Source organism: Vipera ursinii, assembly GCF_947247035.1.
Source record: "Vipera ursinii genome assembly, chromosome: 2".
Lineage (NCBI taxonomy): Eukaryota > Metazoa > Chordata > Lepidosauria > Squamata > Viperidae > Vipera > Vipera ursinii.
The window spans coordinates 137,283,889-137,298,811 of NC_139513.1; the positions used below are offsets into that span (position 1 = coordinate 137,283,889).

Below are 14,923 nucleotides of genomic sequence, written 5' to 3' on the forward strand. Positions count from 1 at the left end.
CAGATTTCAAGATAGTAAACTGCTCTTCTACCCATCAAAAGCAGTGCAATCACTGGCAGCCAAAGAAGGGTCGGGCAAAGGAGAGACTGTCTACCAAAATTGCTTGCTTTTTTCCCCCCTCCCCTTTCTCTTGCCACAAAATGGAAGAGAATGGAGAAAGGGGGATTTCAAGTCCATGAGTGGGTGGTATACTGCATCCATGGCTCCCTGCCTCAGCTGTGGCGCGATCGCATTGCTTTTGATGTGTGCAAGACTGTAAGCAGACATTCCAAAGGGAGGGGTGGGGGTGGGGGGTAGAAGCAAACAAGAATCAAATGTGTGAAACAACAAGAGTAGTCTTGTCTCCTTCCTGCCAGAAAGCCCAGTTGCGGTCATGTGATTTCCTATTAGCTATTCCTTTACTTTTCCTAGCAGTTCCAAAGCACGTCAAAATGCAAGTAGAAAAATAGGGACCACTCCGGTGGGAAGGTAACAGCGTTCCGTGCGCCTTTGGCATCTAGTCATGCCGGCCACATGACCACGGAGACGTCCTCGGACAAGCGCTGGCTCTTCGGCTTTGAAACGGAGATGAGCACCGGCCCCTAGAGTCGGAAACGACTAGCACGCATGTGCGGGGGAACCTTTACCTTTTTACCTTTACTATTGCTTTACTTAGTGGTGGATTTGCCAATCCCAGTTAAGGTCATTAAGCAAGGACTACCTGTATGAAGATTGTAAACATGCTTGTGCTGGAAAGGAATAGTTAGGCAAAAGAAATGCTAGTTGGGCAGCATCAGTTTTCGTACGAAAATAAAAGTTTTTATTGTTTATAGTGCAAGATTTATTGTTATTATTACGTGGTACCTGGATTACAAGACTGAAATACTTTGACCATGTCAGGTATGCAAAATCATTGGAGAAGTTAATGATGCTAGGGATGGTTAGTGGAACAAGGAGAAAGAGCAAGCAAAAAGCATGCTGGCTTGATAGCATCAAAACTGATACAAAGATGAATTTCCAACAACTGAAAGGAGTTGTGCTCGACAGAGTAGCGTGGAGAGCACTTACCTATAAAGTCACCAAGAGTCGGACAGGACTGAAATATTAAAACAACAACTTGGAATTATTGAATAAAGAAAATATTTTGACTGCCTGCTTTGCAAGTCTTATTTCCACTTGTGATAGATACTTTTTTTTCATTGCTTGCTGTTCTTTTTTGTAGGCTGTTACTGGCTGTGAAGACTGCCTTGCAGCACTGCTGGACCATGATGCCTTTGTATTGTGTCGGGATTTCAAGGGCCGGACCCCGATCCATTTTGCCTCGGTGTGTGGGCATTCTGAAATCCTGAGGACCTTGCTGCAGGCAGCGCTCTCTACTGACCCTCTGGACTCTGTAGTGGACTATAGTGGCTATTCACCAATGCACTGGGCTTCATACAGTGGTAAGAAATGTAGAAACTCATGCATACATTCCTTCGTTGTTTTCTTGTGCCAGGGAGAGACTATCATAAGATCTGTCCAGTTAAATCACTGCTACAACACTTGGCAAAGTTAATTGCTATAATATGACATGATGGTTGCAGCAGAAGACTGTGATGGCTAAAACTATGGGTGTTCAACAGTTTTATGCAACCTGTTTACCTGAGATTACATCTCCAACAGATTCAGTGGCTCAATAGATTGTAGGATAGATCTTTCCTTCTCAGAGTCATCTGTCAAGATCTTTAAATTACTTGTGGCAAATATCTTATGGCTGGATTCCCAGGTGCTGTTGGATGTATGTTTATAGGACATTGCCAGTGTGGATGGTGTCCACATTTTCTGCCTACAGGAGGGCAAAATTGAGAGTTCCCAAGCCTTCCAAAAATCCTACTTAAAATTTGCCCTCAGGCCCAAAAGGAATCCTGTGTGGGTCACCTATGGCTGATAGGACACTCATGTTCTAGACCAGGGGTGTCAAACTGCCGGCACACGGGCTGGACACATCATCCGGAAGCCACCCCATTGCCGGCAATGCCAAAACTCCCAATAGGTTGCGCGGTGTCACATGATGTCATGAGTTTGACATGTCTGTTCTAGATTGTATCTTGTTCATACTGGCTTTGGTGGATGAAGATTGAAGACCGCTCCTCTTCACCTGTTTTATTGCAGGAGAATTCAGTGGTGGTGGGTAAATTGTCTTTCTGGCAAGCATATTTGCTATCACTGATTTCTCATTCTGGATCATCTGATAAACATTTCCAGAAACTCTGTGGGTTCTTTCAAAACATAACTTAAAATTCTTATGAGGGAATAACATAAATTGTTTATTATTATTATTATTATTATTATTATTATTATTATTATTATTATTATTATTATTATTATTAATCATTATTATCATTATTATCATTATTATCATCATCATCATCAGAAGCTTTATTTTTTGCATTAAATCACAGGATTCATGTATTGATTTTGATTAATTTGTATTTCCTTACTTCAATTCGGAAAATTTTTCTTGCTCTAGAGTACTGTTCTGAAAGGTATCTGACCTTACTGAACTTTTCTTTGTCAGGATTTATATATCATGTTAAAGCAAAAATCTTCCCTTAATATAGAAGGTGAAAAAACATGCAGCTGACTCCCATTCTATCTTTATCAACAAACCCAACAACGCTGATTTCTGCATTTCAGTGTAACTTAAATAAACCTGCAGGTATCGCCAAATACTTGCAAACAAGCCAGGACTCATAAATCAACTCCAAACTTCAATTAAAATCTGACTTCTAATCATACCTGGCCATTTAGAAGCACTTCATTATAACTCTGGTTTGAATGGTGTTGAAGTGTCAAATTCCTGATTATTGTAATGCTTAGATGGAAGAAGCAACAGTGCTTCAGCAAAGTGTCTCTGTGTTTGGGTGCATGTCTTGCATTCAAACTTGAATTTATTATGCCAATTTTTTCCTGTTTTCCTGTCAACGCCGCCTTTGCTACAGACTGTCTCATTTAATTCAAGATTCAAAAAGATATGGCTGTTAATTTCCAATTTCAGCCTGTGTTAAAGCTGCCTGAATATCTGAAAGATTTTTTAAAAAACAGCTCACACACAGAAATCCTAGATTTTGCCTATAAAAATGCCATGGAGTTAGAAGGTGATCTAATAAATTCTTTTCTCCCTTTCCAGGGCATGAAGATTGTCTTGAATTGTTACTTGAACACAATCCATTTGCATACCTAGAAGGAAACCCTTTTACTCCATTGCACTGTGCAGTGTAAGTCTTGGTAGATCATGGAGATTTAAGTGTATGTTTGTGCAAATGCATTAGGATCTGCCATTTTTAGCAAACAAGAGGTGGATTTTGCTTTTCAAGTAGAGTTTGAAACTGTCTCTCAAAATTGCAGTCTTACATTGTGTATGTATAAAACCTCTCTTGGTATCTCACCTTTTTAAGATTTTAAGATTTTTAAGATTCTATAAAATTACAGATGACAGAGTGAATTCTACAAAGCAAAATGCCAGCTTGGAATATCAGCTTTCTTTCCATAAGTACCTCTGAGCCTCAAATGGACTACACAAGTCTTAAAATAAAATAAAATTAGCTGTTACATCCAGCCCAGACTATCACAAGAAATGCACTTGCCCAGAAATGAAGTCAAAAGATAAGGGAACAATTTACCACTTTGCTTTCTAGTACAGAAGTCATTTTCTACCTGCTATGCTAGCCATACTGTGTTTTTTGTAATTTTATATTCTATAGAAATACTAGCTGCATTTCCTAACCTTACTAGTTCCAGTTTATTCTAGTAAGTAGCATAGCCAGAAGCTGGACATTTTAACACAACACAATTGAAATCTCCAAGAGATCCAAGAAAATATGCAACTTTTAAAAGGATAGGTTTGGGACTTTTTCCTCGTGGACATTAACAACATTGAGAAATCCTTGAGAAAAAAAGACACATAGCTACTTGACAAACATTCCAGAGAAGAAAGGGATTTTATTCCATGAAGACGAGCAGGAAGGAGTGACTTAAACTTAATGAGTCAGTTGGTATTAGGATGGATTTTTATCAATCTGATATTTGTAATTGAAAGAAAGTCTAAATCAAAAGTTTGAGAATGTATTTTTCCTTTATATAAAATGCTTAAGTAATTCCTAAAGTTTGTAAAATATTATTGAAAGTGTATTTGAAAATATCTTATGTTAAGAGAAAGTTAAAGAAAAAACATATTAGCTTAAAGAAAAAATAGTTTTAAAAAGGATGTATACAAGAAGAAAAAAATATGTAACTTGGAGGGAGTGATCTAAATTTAATGAGTTAATTGGAGTTAGTTGGAATTTTATTGATCTGAAAATGAACTTTATATATGTTAAGAGGAAGTTAAAGATGTATTAGAACATTTTGATTTCAGAAACATTTTAAAAGAAAAGCTTAGTGTTTTAAAATGGATGCAAAAAAGTATTTTTCCCTTTGTTAAAGAATCTGAAAGAATGCACTGAATTTTAATATAAATAATGATAATATAAAGATTATTAAATGCAAATAGAAATACATATTATTTCAACAGCAAGGAATATAAAGCAGAAATGGTTAAATTGATTGTTCTATTCAAACAGGAGAGAATATATTTATGTTTTTTATTTGGATATCATTCTGGATTTTGTGCTTGTGATGAAAAAAAAAAAGAAACTTTAACTTCAATCCTCACACTTATGACCATTGCAGCATCTCCATAGTCACATGATTAAAATTTGGGCACTTGATAGCTAGCATATATTTACAATGGTTGCTGTATCCCAGGATCCTGTAATTGCCATTTGCAATCTTCCCAGCCAGTTTCCCATAAGCAAAATGAATGGGGGAATCAGAATTTGCTTAATGACTGCCTGATTCACTTTAGTAATTGCAGTGATAACAATTGTGGCAAAAAATAAGTAAAATTAGGTGCGACTCATTTAACAGCTGTCTTGCTTAGCAATGGAAATTCTGGTCCTGGTTGTCATAAGTCAAGGACTACCTGTATTTTGGAACCTACAACTGAGTTATGGAATGCTTGTTTCACACTGCTAGCAAAACAGTTAACTTTTTTTTTCTTCCCAAGACCTACAAATTCAACAAGGGGTTGATGGGCAAGACTGAATAGCAGATCCCTCTGGTGACTTACTCCTTAGCTTTTTCTTATTTTTTTACACCCAAAAAGAAAGTAGATAACAGCACATTAAACTTGGTAGGGAGTTTTCTTGAAGGAATTGTCTAATATTTGGAATTGTGGGAATTTTCCCCATCTGTTTTGGACCTCCGAAACCCAGATTCAGTAGAGAGGTCTTGAAATGCTTTTGTACTTGTTTGTCTCCTTGAAATAAATAAAACCAACCCATGCTTGCTTACTTTCATCTCACACTTTCTTTCTTCTCCAGAATTAACAACCAGGACGGCACTGCTGAGATGCTTGTTGAAGCATTGGGTGCCAAGATTGTTAATAGCAGAGATGCCAAAGGAAGGTGAGTGATTGTGTCTTCCTGTTCTTCTTGGACATACTAGTTATATTACTCAGTATCATTGATCAGACCATAATTTGAATGGGAGATATATCCCTTCAAGATATACTATAGAGACTAAAAAAATTAGCAGCATGGATTTTGGTGTCTTACTCCTATAGTTCCTGTCTTACATAGTGCAAAACCCAGGCTTCATTCCATGAAGTTGTATGCCACGGAATTCAAGACAGCTTAAATTTGAATCACCACTGTATGCATCAAATGCTGGACAAATGGGATTTTAATCTGATATGCTCTAGAGCAGACATGTCAAACACAAGGCCTGGGGGCCAGATCTGGCCCGCGAAGTGTTTCATGTGGCCCACGAAGCCATCCTGGAAACAGTGAGGGAACAGCCCCCACTGCCTTGGCACTGGCCCAGAGGCCCTCAGATCTGTCCCACTCCTGCCCAGGCCCCCTTAGGCACCCTTGATGCGAATGATGTAGAGTTGGCCATGCCCACCCAGTAGGCCATACGCACTCTAGCCACGCCCACCCAGTAGGCCATGCCCACCCAGGCCATACCCACCCGGCCCCCTGAGGGCAACCGCAATGCTGATGCGGCCCTCAATGAAATTGAGTTTGACACCCCTGCTCTAGAGATTCTTATATGTGAGTGGCAGTGGTCCCTAACTTTTTTCAGACTTGGACCTGCTCCCAAAATCCTTTGTGATTGCCTTCACAGTCCTAACTTACTGAAATCTCACAAGTTGGAGTCAAGCAATTATTGGGAATACAGCAGGCACTTCATTTGCCAACCATGGCCTTGCATTGTCTAAATAGTTCTAAAAAAACTGTTACTAATATGTTATACAAGGATCTACATTCACGTTTACCATCCGTTTCTTAAGATGTGTCTCTGAGTATTTATTATAGGAAATATGTGCTGTCAATAACTCTGTGTGGTCTATTGTAAGCAAATTATGTCATGCCTTTTATTATTATTTTTCCCTACCTCTAATTAATATTCATTTGATTTTCACTAAGGTGTGGCAATTGAGAGTGAGTTTTAATAAGGGTTTTGCTAGGCATTATTGGGCAAAACCATCCAGTGAGAAACTACTGAGATTCTAAAGAAATGAAATGATATCAAAATACATTGTAGGAAGCTTTATGTGGCTTTAAAATGCCAAAATAAATAAGTATGTAGAAAAAAATTTAAAATTAAAAACAGTGCTGTATAATTTACAATTATGCATCCAAAAATAGAGTTCTTTTTGAAAGCATGACAATTCCATCTTTCCAGGACCCCCCTTCACGCTGCTGCCTTTGCAGACAACATCCATGGTTTACAATTGCTTTTGCAACACCAGGCTGAGGTAGATGGAACTGACCAATTGGGGAGGACCCCTCTTATGATGGCTGCTGAAAATGGCCAGACAGCAGCAGTTGGTAAGTGGTGCATCGTCTGTATTTATGCTTTTCTCTCTTTTTTGTGCAAGTATCCTATCCTGTTCTTTCCCTGAGATCATCTTAAGAGAGAGCCCATAAAAATACTACATATGTATCCCTGAAGACTTCTCTTGGTCGAAAATAGATCCGATACTATGGTTCAGTTTCTTGCCAAGCTCATTTCTGATAATATATTCAACTAATTGTTTTGTGAAAATGTAGATATTGTAGATATTCTGTTGGTTTTGGAAATAGCTTTCTTCAGTTATTTTCAAACTACTTTTTTCTTCTTAGGGTAATCATCCTTCTGTCTATCATCATCCTAGGGAGGAATTAGGAACAATATTTGAGCTCATGTGAGCACTTCCATGAATTTTGCATGATATTTTTGTGCCTGAGATCATTTTTTCTCTCCCATCATCCCCTATCATCCAAAAATAGCAACAACATGCTACTTGTGACATAATACACTTTGCCTCACTCTAGACCAGGGGTCCCCAAGCCCCAGGCCATGGCCTGTTCGAAACTGGGACGTACAAGCAGCAGCTGAATGTACAGGCAGCACACGCAGCTCCACTTGCATGGCCTTCACTTGTGTAAATGGAGCTGCATGCGCGAACACGCTCACCCACTGCTTGTGCAGAATCATTCCCTTTCCCCTCCCCACCACTTTCCCTTTGCAATTTTGGAGTGGCCTAATTATGCAAATCATTTGCAGACAGATTTCAAGCATACAACTATTACGAAGGTCTATGGAGAGTCATCCAGGTCATGGTTGTTCAAAAGTGCTGTTTTCAAAAGGCAGCTGGACTATGTTTTCATCCAGAACTGATGAAGCTTCTTGGATGAGAAGCGAAATTTCTTCTTCTTCTTCAAGGGAAAAAAACATAGTCCAGTTGCCTTGTTGAAAAAGCACTTTTGAGACAACCATTATGATGTCTTCCTCTATCACATTTTGTAACATTTAAAGGTTATTACTATGGAAGTGGAATGGTTTCATGTGATTTGAAGGTAAAGTGTGTTGTCCCATAAAAACATAAGAGGAGAAGGAAATGTCACAAGCTTGTGCAGTGGCTCTGTATCTTGAGAAGAAAGACATTTTGTCACAACATAAGAAAAAGGCCTATAGCACAAGATCGGTTTAACTTCCCTTGCTTTCTGGTTGACCCTTCTTTCTCCCTTGATGCTGGAACTTTGAAATGTCTTCTCCAGTATGATTCTGCTTCTGGCAAAAGCCAAATTATTTCAGAAGAGGACAGTGACATCAACCTAGTGGTATAGAAGTTTTCTGTCTTGATTTTTGGATAAAGGTGCCCTGCTTTTATTTCGTTTTTCTCATTTGCCATTTTAATGTTGGAAGTTGGCTTCTATGACTTTGGGGTTGATGGTTATCTAAGAATCTTTTAAATAAATACACAATCTTTCATGTTATATTTCCACACATTTTCAGAGTTCCTGCTGTACAGAGCAAAAGCAGATCTAAGTGTGCTGGATGTCAACAAGAACACAGCTCTTCACCTGGCCTGCAGTAAGGTACAATGTCCAAACGTGGGATCTATAAAATTAATTTTTGGGACTATCTTCTGTAGAGTTTTAAGATGCATTAGAAAATTATGATGAAAGGTATGCCAGATGTGATTAAATGACTTTGCTTCCAAATAACGAGTTTATGTAATTTGATTTTTATTGGGAAGTTGAAAAGTGGCTCACTAGATATATTATGGGGATTTTTTAAAAAAAAGGTTTATTAAGAATTTACATAGAGATAAAGATGAGGGAGGGAGGGAGGGAGGTTATGAAATATAATGACTTGTTTTTTTCAAGTAATTGTATTAAAGATTATAATTGCAATAGTAAAAACTAATGCAAGCTAAAAGAAAGATATAAGCAAAGAAAAAATAAAACATGCAAAGGGAAAAAAGAAAAGATGTAAAGAAAAGGAAAGATAGTAAAGAAATAGAAAAGTTATTACCGACCTTCACAAATTCAAACAATTTTAGTAGCTTTTCACCTTTTATTTATTTATTTGTTTGTTTGTTTGTTTGTTTAAATTTTTATACCGCCCTATTCCCGAAGGACTCAAGGCGGTTTACAGGGCAGCATAAATCACAAAATTATCTCTTTTTTTGCCATATCCCATTTCTTTATAAGCAGATCCATAAAATATTGTAATTTTAGTCCTGATGTCAGAAAAAGTCTATTAAGGGTTACCAAAACTAATAACATTTCTTTTAACCTTGATCAAATAAATCAAGTTTATATTCATTTCTTTTACTTCTAATAATCTTAATCTTTAATTTATTCAAATAATGCCATGGAACTTGATTTTATTTCTTTTTTGTCTTTTCTCATGAGTTTCCTCAAAGCTTTGACAAGATTATTTTGTTAGTCCAATGTAGAAGAATTGTCCAAGTTATTCTCTTGGTTTATTGTTTGAATGTGCCTTTTAACTACTAAAACAGCCCATTTCTTCTATATGTCCAGTGTAACATCTTATAACCTGTCATTTGTAAATCTACATTCAGCTCATTCTACTTTGTCAGGTCAAACCTGTTCCTCTTCCATAACATATTTTAGACACAGTCTATCTGTTGAGGCAGATATTGCTGTTGACATTGTTAACATTAACTTCTTACTCCACTTTTTATTTATTATTTATTTATTTATTATTTATTTATTATTTATTATTGGGACTTATATGCCGCCCTATCTCCCGAAAGACTCAGGGCAGCTAACAACAATAAAATACAATAATACAAAAGTTAAAAAGAAATTAAATTAATAGCCCCAGTAGAATAAATTAAAATTAAGTTAAAAATTAAAAAACATAGAATATTTTACACCATTCGGTAATTGTTAGTCAAGTTTATGTGTTCTCTCTTAATGGAAACATTTAGTGTCCAGTTTTTAAAAGCTTACCTTAATACGTTTTTAAAACAATTCAAGTTTCCTATGGAAAGAATTCTTCATAAGTAATTCTAAAATCTTATTTCAAATTTATCTGGAACTATTTATAACTTTCTAAAATCAGTCTTAATTAATTTTTTGCTCTTTATTTTTTTAAAGTTGTTAATATTCATCCAGTACTTTCAGACTTGTCTCTGCAAAGTTTTCTAATAGCTGAAGGGTAGTTAATAAGCAATTTCTGAGGGTGATTAGAAAAGAAACTTACTGTCCTTTTAAAGGTACCGCCCAAGGTTTTAGCAAAGTCACTGTTCTCTTGTTTCCCAGTGCTTAAAACCCGTTGGAGACTGTAGTCTCCTTGCAAGGAGCAACTGTCTGAAGTACTTTTGGGTGATCTCATATCTTCTTCATGCAGAGAAGTTCGAAGAGCTGATCTGCTCACTGGCTCTTCATTCTTTGCTATGGCTATCAGCTCATTTCTCCAGAATGAATGAATATATGAGTAACTATATGAACGAATGGGATGACTACATGAAAGTATGAGTGAAAGGGGAAAAACATGAAACTACCTAAAATTATGACTTCTGACCTTTTCAGTATATAATTACAATCTTATAATGCCCCTCCCTCTTAGATATTAGTCTCATCACCCCATTTAATTCATGTTTTTTTAAATCTTCAAACCCATTAATCATTCTATCATTTTTTTCTTCTTTCAGCAAAAAAATCATATAAGGTTTCGAGTCTTTCAGAAAAGTTACATGGGAATGATTTTGATGATTGTAATAGAATGATAACTGAAGGCCAGAAATCTGCCCAATGAATTCGAAATCCTTGAGAAAACCCTTTTGGTGATATATGCACAGTACTGTTGATAATGCCTTTAATAATAGCCCTTGTCTTTTTTCCTGTTTTACTGGTGAACTCACACTTATAATAGAGCAAATGTAGTCTTCATTTTCTCCCACAAGGAGGCAGTGCAGCATAATTTCAGATAATTTCTATCAGCATACAATATTTTCCAGTTCCTTTGTCACACTTTAATCCCCTCTCCCCAAACCATTGCTTAAAGTTTAGAATTTTTCTACTGGGGCTTACCTATTCCTGTTTCTGTTCCATGTTAATTCTGTCCTTTATGTACAGGCTTACTTTATTGAAGCCCATTGTGTCAAAGCACATACACTTGCATGAAAAGGGCATGATAAAAAAAAACCCCATGTCTATTCCTTATCAGAATTAAACTACAGTGCTGAGTGCAATTTAGGACTTCTTTTTATCTTTTCTTTCCAGGGTCATGAAAAGTGTGCCTTGTTGATTCTGGGGGAAACCCAAGACCTTGGCCTTATCAATGCAACAAACAGTGCTCTACAGATGTAAGTACTCACACGGCCTATGGAAACTAGCAAATTTCTTTCCTACACTGTTTCTTGTCAAATATTACTAAAAATAAATCAGGAAAAGGTTTCAGCAAGATGTTAGCTGATTCTAATGTGGGAAGCATATCTCTCTTTGCATTTGGGATGGCATATTGACCACGTGTAGCTTAAAGATCTTAACTTATTAGAAGTTGATTTCACAGGTCAGAGTCTCCCCCCCCCCAAAAAAAAACACCAGATGTGCATTTAGAAACCCCTATGTCCTATGAGATACCATTGAATTCTACTGAAAATGAAGCAAAAAAGGAAGAAAACTTCTATTTAATTATGGAAACATTAAATGTGTTTTCAGTATTTCCTACCAAAACTTGGCTTTGTATAAGAATGTCGTCTGGTGGCCCCCAGGGGGAGGTCCTTCTCTGTGGGCGCCCCGGATTTATGGAATCGGTTGCCGGTCGAGCTCCGGATGGCGCCCGACCTTCGCTCCTTCCGACGCGATCTGAAGACTCACTTGTTAAAACAAGCCGGCCTGGCCTGATGGGGGATGGGTTGGGATTTTATTGTTGTTTTTAATATATCTATTTATTGTTTTAGCTTGGGCATTGTGTTTAATTCTTTTTTAACTTTTGTATCTTTGTATTTTTATATGTTTGCCCTGTTCACCGCCCTGAGTCCTTCGGGAGAAGGGCGGTATACAAATAAAATAATAATAATAATAATAATAATAATAATAATAATAATAATAATAATAATAATAATAATAATAATAATGATGATGATGATGATTTTAATTTTGAATGAGTAACCCACTATTATTTACTCTGGCAGGCAGTAGTTTTTTCTTTCTTTTCAGTTGATAGCCAAGATTATATTTTGGGGGCACTTTTTAGGATTATTGCTACATATTATAATTGTCCTAGTTCCTCAGCCTATCGCAAATCTCTTTCTCTTAAGTGTTTAAGCTTCCAAAAACTAATCATATGAATAAGCAGGAATCTAAACCATCTTTCAAAGCTTTACATGTCTTCCAATATTTTGGAAAAGTTTCTTTCATCTTTGAGGTAATCAGTCATACTGAAAATTGTGTTTAATAGACTTAGTCAGTGCAGAGTCTTGGCTGCTTAATGCAGGATGGTGAAGGGAAATACTTCCAGATGAGACTCTAGAGTTGGATTATGCCACAGAGGCCTACTTAATGAGAACGGAGGCACAGGGTAAATTATTTCCACTTTTGTCAACTTCGTGTCTCTGCATTAACAGAGAAGATCTGGAGAAAGGACAAAAGGTTGCTAACCTTATGATTAAATGCTAATCGTACTATCTATAGTAGGAATTTTGGACCCACAACTGCAGAATGCATGTGGTCCTCCAGCATATAGGTAATCTTTGACTTGCAATCTTCATTCAGAAACTATTTGAAATTACCCTGGTGCTGAAAAAGTGAACTTATGACCTGTGTCCAAAGTCAGCCATTGCAGCATGCGCGTACACACACACACACAAATACAATTGCATAATCAAAATGTAGATATTTGGCAGCCCACCCACACTTAAAACTGCAGAGCATTTTTGTCTCCCCTCCCCAAGATATTTTATTTATTCATCAAATTTAGTCATTGCCCATCTCACTCTCCAAATGAGTCTGGGCAGTTTACACATACAATTCATAAACTATAAAAGAGATATTTAAAAAAATATAACAGAAAAAATATAAAAGAAAAAAAACAGCGAAGAACAAAAGAAGGACAGAGTTAAAAAAAAACAAGTTAAAAGATGGAGGGGAGTACCCACAAACCACCCAAAGAGCATTGTGTGTCACTATGCTCTTTTGGTCGCCATGGACAGTGGCACTCAGCAGCAGCATGGCTGGGAGTGAAGTAGAGGCCTGGGGCTTTCAGCAGTCTCAGCCAGTTGCTACTGTCCCCAGGCCTCTTCCTTCAGCCCCAGCCCTGCTGCTGCTACTGAGAAATGCCAGCTCAAGCCCCACCCCGCTGGCCTTCGCTGGCTCACCCCATTCTTCAAGCTGTGCTTCCCATTCTTGCAATCCTTCAGAACCTCGTTGTCTTCCCCATGTCTTCCAAGAACAGAAAGTCGTTCCCCCAAGCCAGACATGTCAAACACAAGGCCCGGGGGCTGGATTCGGCCCGCAAAGTGGTTCCATGTGGCCCACGAAGCCATCCTGGAAACAGTGAGGGAACGGCCCCCACAGCCTTGGCCCTGGCCCAGAGACCCTCCTTCTGCCAGAGACCCTCAGATCTGTCCCACTCCTGCCCAGGCCCCCATAGGCACCCTTGACGCGAACGGTGTAGAGCTGGCCATGCCCACCCAGTAGGCCATACGCACTCTAGCCACGCCCACCCAGTAGGCCACGCCCACCCTAGCCACGCCTACCCGCCCCCCTGAGGGCAACTGCAATGCTGATGCGGCCCTCAATGAAATTGAGTTTGACACCCCTGCCCCAAGCCATGCATCCCATTCGTTCACATTCTCACACCACCCTCACCCTCACAATCAACGGGGGGGGGGGGGAGGAAGTTAGAAACTTATTTATTTGTTTCTATATTTAGTTACTTAAAAAGGTTTGTAGGGCCATCCATCTTAACCAACTCTGGGTGGCTAACACATCAATCCTTAGGCTGACAAGAGTTGCAGTGAAGCTCCATACCTGTAGAGCAGGCTGAGGACAACTATACATTGAGCCCCCAAATACACTTTGTTTTTCTGAACCATTTTTTCCCCTTCACAAATCCTTCCAGTGCCAAATTTTCTGGTTGCTGCATGGTATATATATTTTTGAGGGTATGCGAAAGCCAGCTATGGAGAAGGTCCTGTTAGTGCAATAGCAGTAGAATTTACGAATCTGAGTAAATATTAAATGTTCCTCTTTGCAGAGAGGAGAGCAGTGAGGTGGGCTTGGGGTGCAAGAGTCCTCCTCTTGAATTTGGCCAACAGCATAATAACTATCCTTTCTCTTCCCACTGCAATAGGCCACTCCATATTGCAGCTCGAAACGGACTGGCCTCTGTTGTCCAGGCTCTGCTGAGCAGAGGTGCCACTGTGCTTGCTGTGGATGAAGAAGGTATGCATCATTCACATCTGGAAGCTCAAGGCAAGAGTTCCTTGTCCCTTGGGGGGGACAACAAAGTTTGATGCAGTAAAGATACCTGTCAAAGCAGGAAATTAAGAGTGCAGGCAGTTCAAATGAATGCATAGGTTTATTGTACACTAAAGCTCTCTACAAGAATCTGAACTACTAACAAAGCAAATTGGCGGTAGATAAGAGAAATTGGAATTCAGGGTGGGCTGGACTTGATCTCTTGTGGGCATGAAGGGACTCGAGAGTGATAATGCATTTGACACACACACCCTTCCCTCAGACTCATTCTGGTGAACTCCTGCAATACCTATCTTAGTTTGTCTGAGCAACTTTCCAATCTGGCACTCTCCAGATGTGTTGTAACTATCCCAGAAATTCCAGTCTGCACAGCCAGAGGAATTATGGGAGCTCCAATTGTAAAGGTTTGTTGTAAAGTGATTCTTGGTCTCTCAAGACAGAATACAACATCGTGAACTCTTTACAAGGATTCACATACCACAGAAATAATATTATAGAGTTAGAAAACCTGGTTTGTGCTTCAGTCCTTTGATTAAAGTGCATGGTGGGCCACACAGTGGAATGTTTGTATAACAGTATTATTCTGCTCATGCTACCATATTTTCCCCAAAATAAGACCCGGTCTTATATTTTTT

At 38.4% G+C, this 14,923-nt stretch overlaps 1 protein-coding gene across 1 annotated transcript in view; it reads left to right on the top strand.

Annotated features, from left to right (window-relative positions):
* ANKRD52 (ankyrin repeat domain 52) overlaps positions 1–14,923 on the top strand; it is an 88,442-nt gene that overhangs the window by 56,048 nt on the left and 17,471 nt on the right. Inside the window, exons 21-27 of the mRNA XM_083351793.1 lie at positions 1,202–1,421; positions 3,149–3,236; positions 5,382–5,465; positions 6,748–6,893; positions 8,344–8,426; positions 11,088–11,170; positions 14,161–14,252. Coding sequence (XP_083207919.1) covers positions 1,202–1,421; positions 3,149–3,236; positions 5,382–5,465; positions 6,748–6,893; positions 8,344–8,426; positions 11,088–11,170; positions 14,161–14,252 — 796 coding nt within the window. The remainder of the gene's footprint in view (positions 1–1,201; positions 1,422–3,148; positions 3,237–5,381; positions 5,466–6,747; positions 6,894–8,343; positions 8,427–11,087; positions 11,171–14,160; positions 14,253–14,923) is intronic.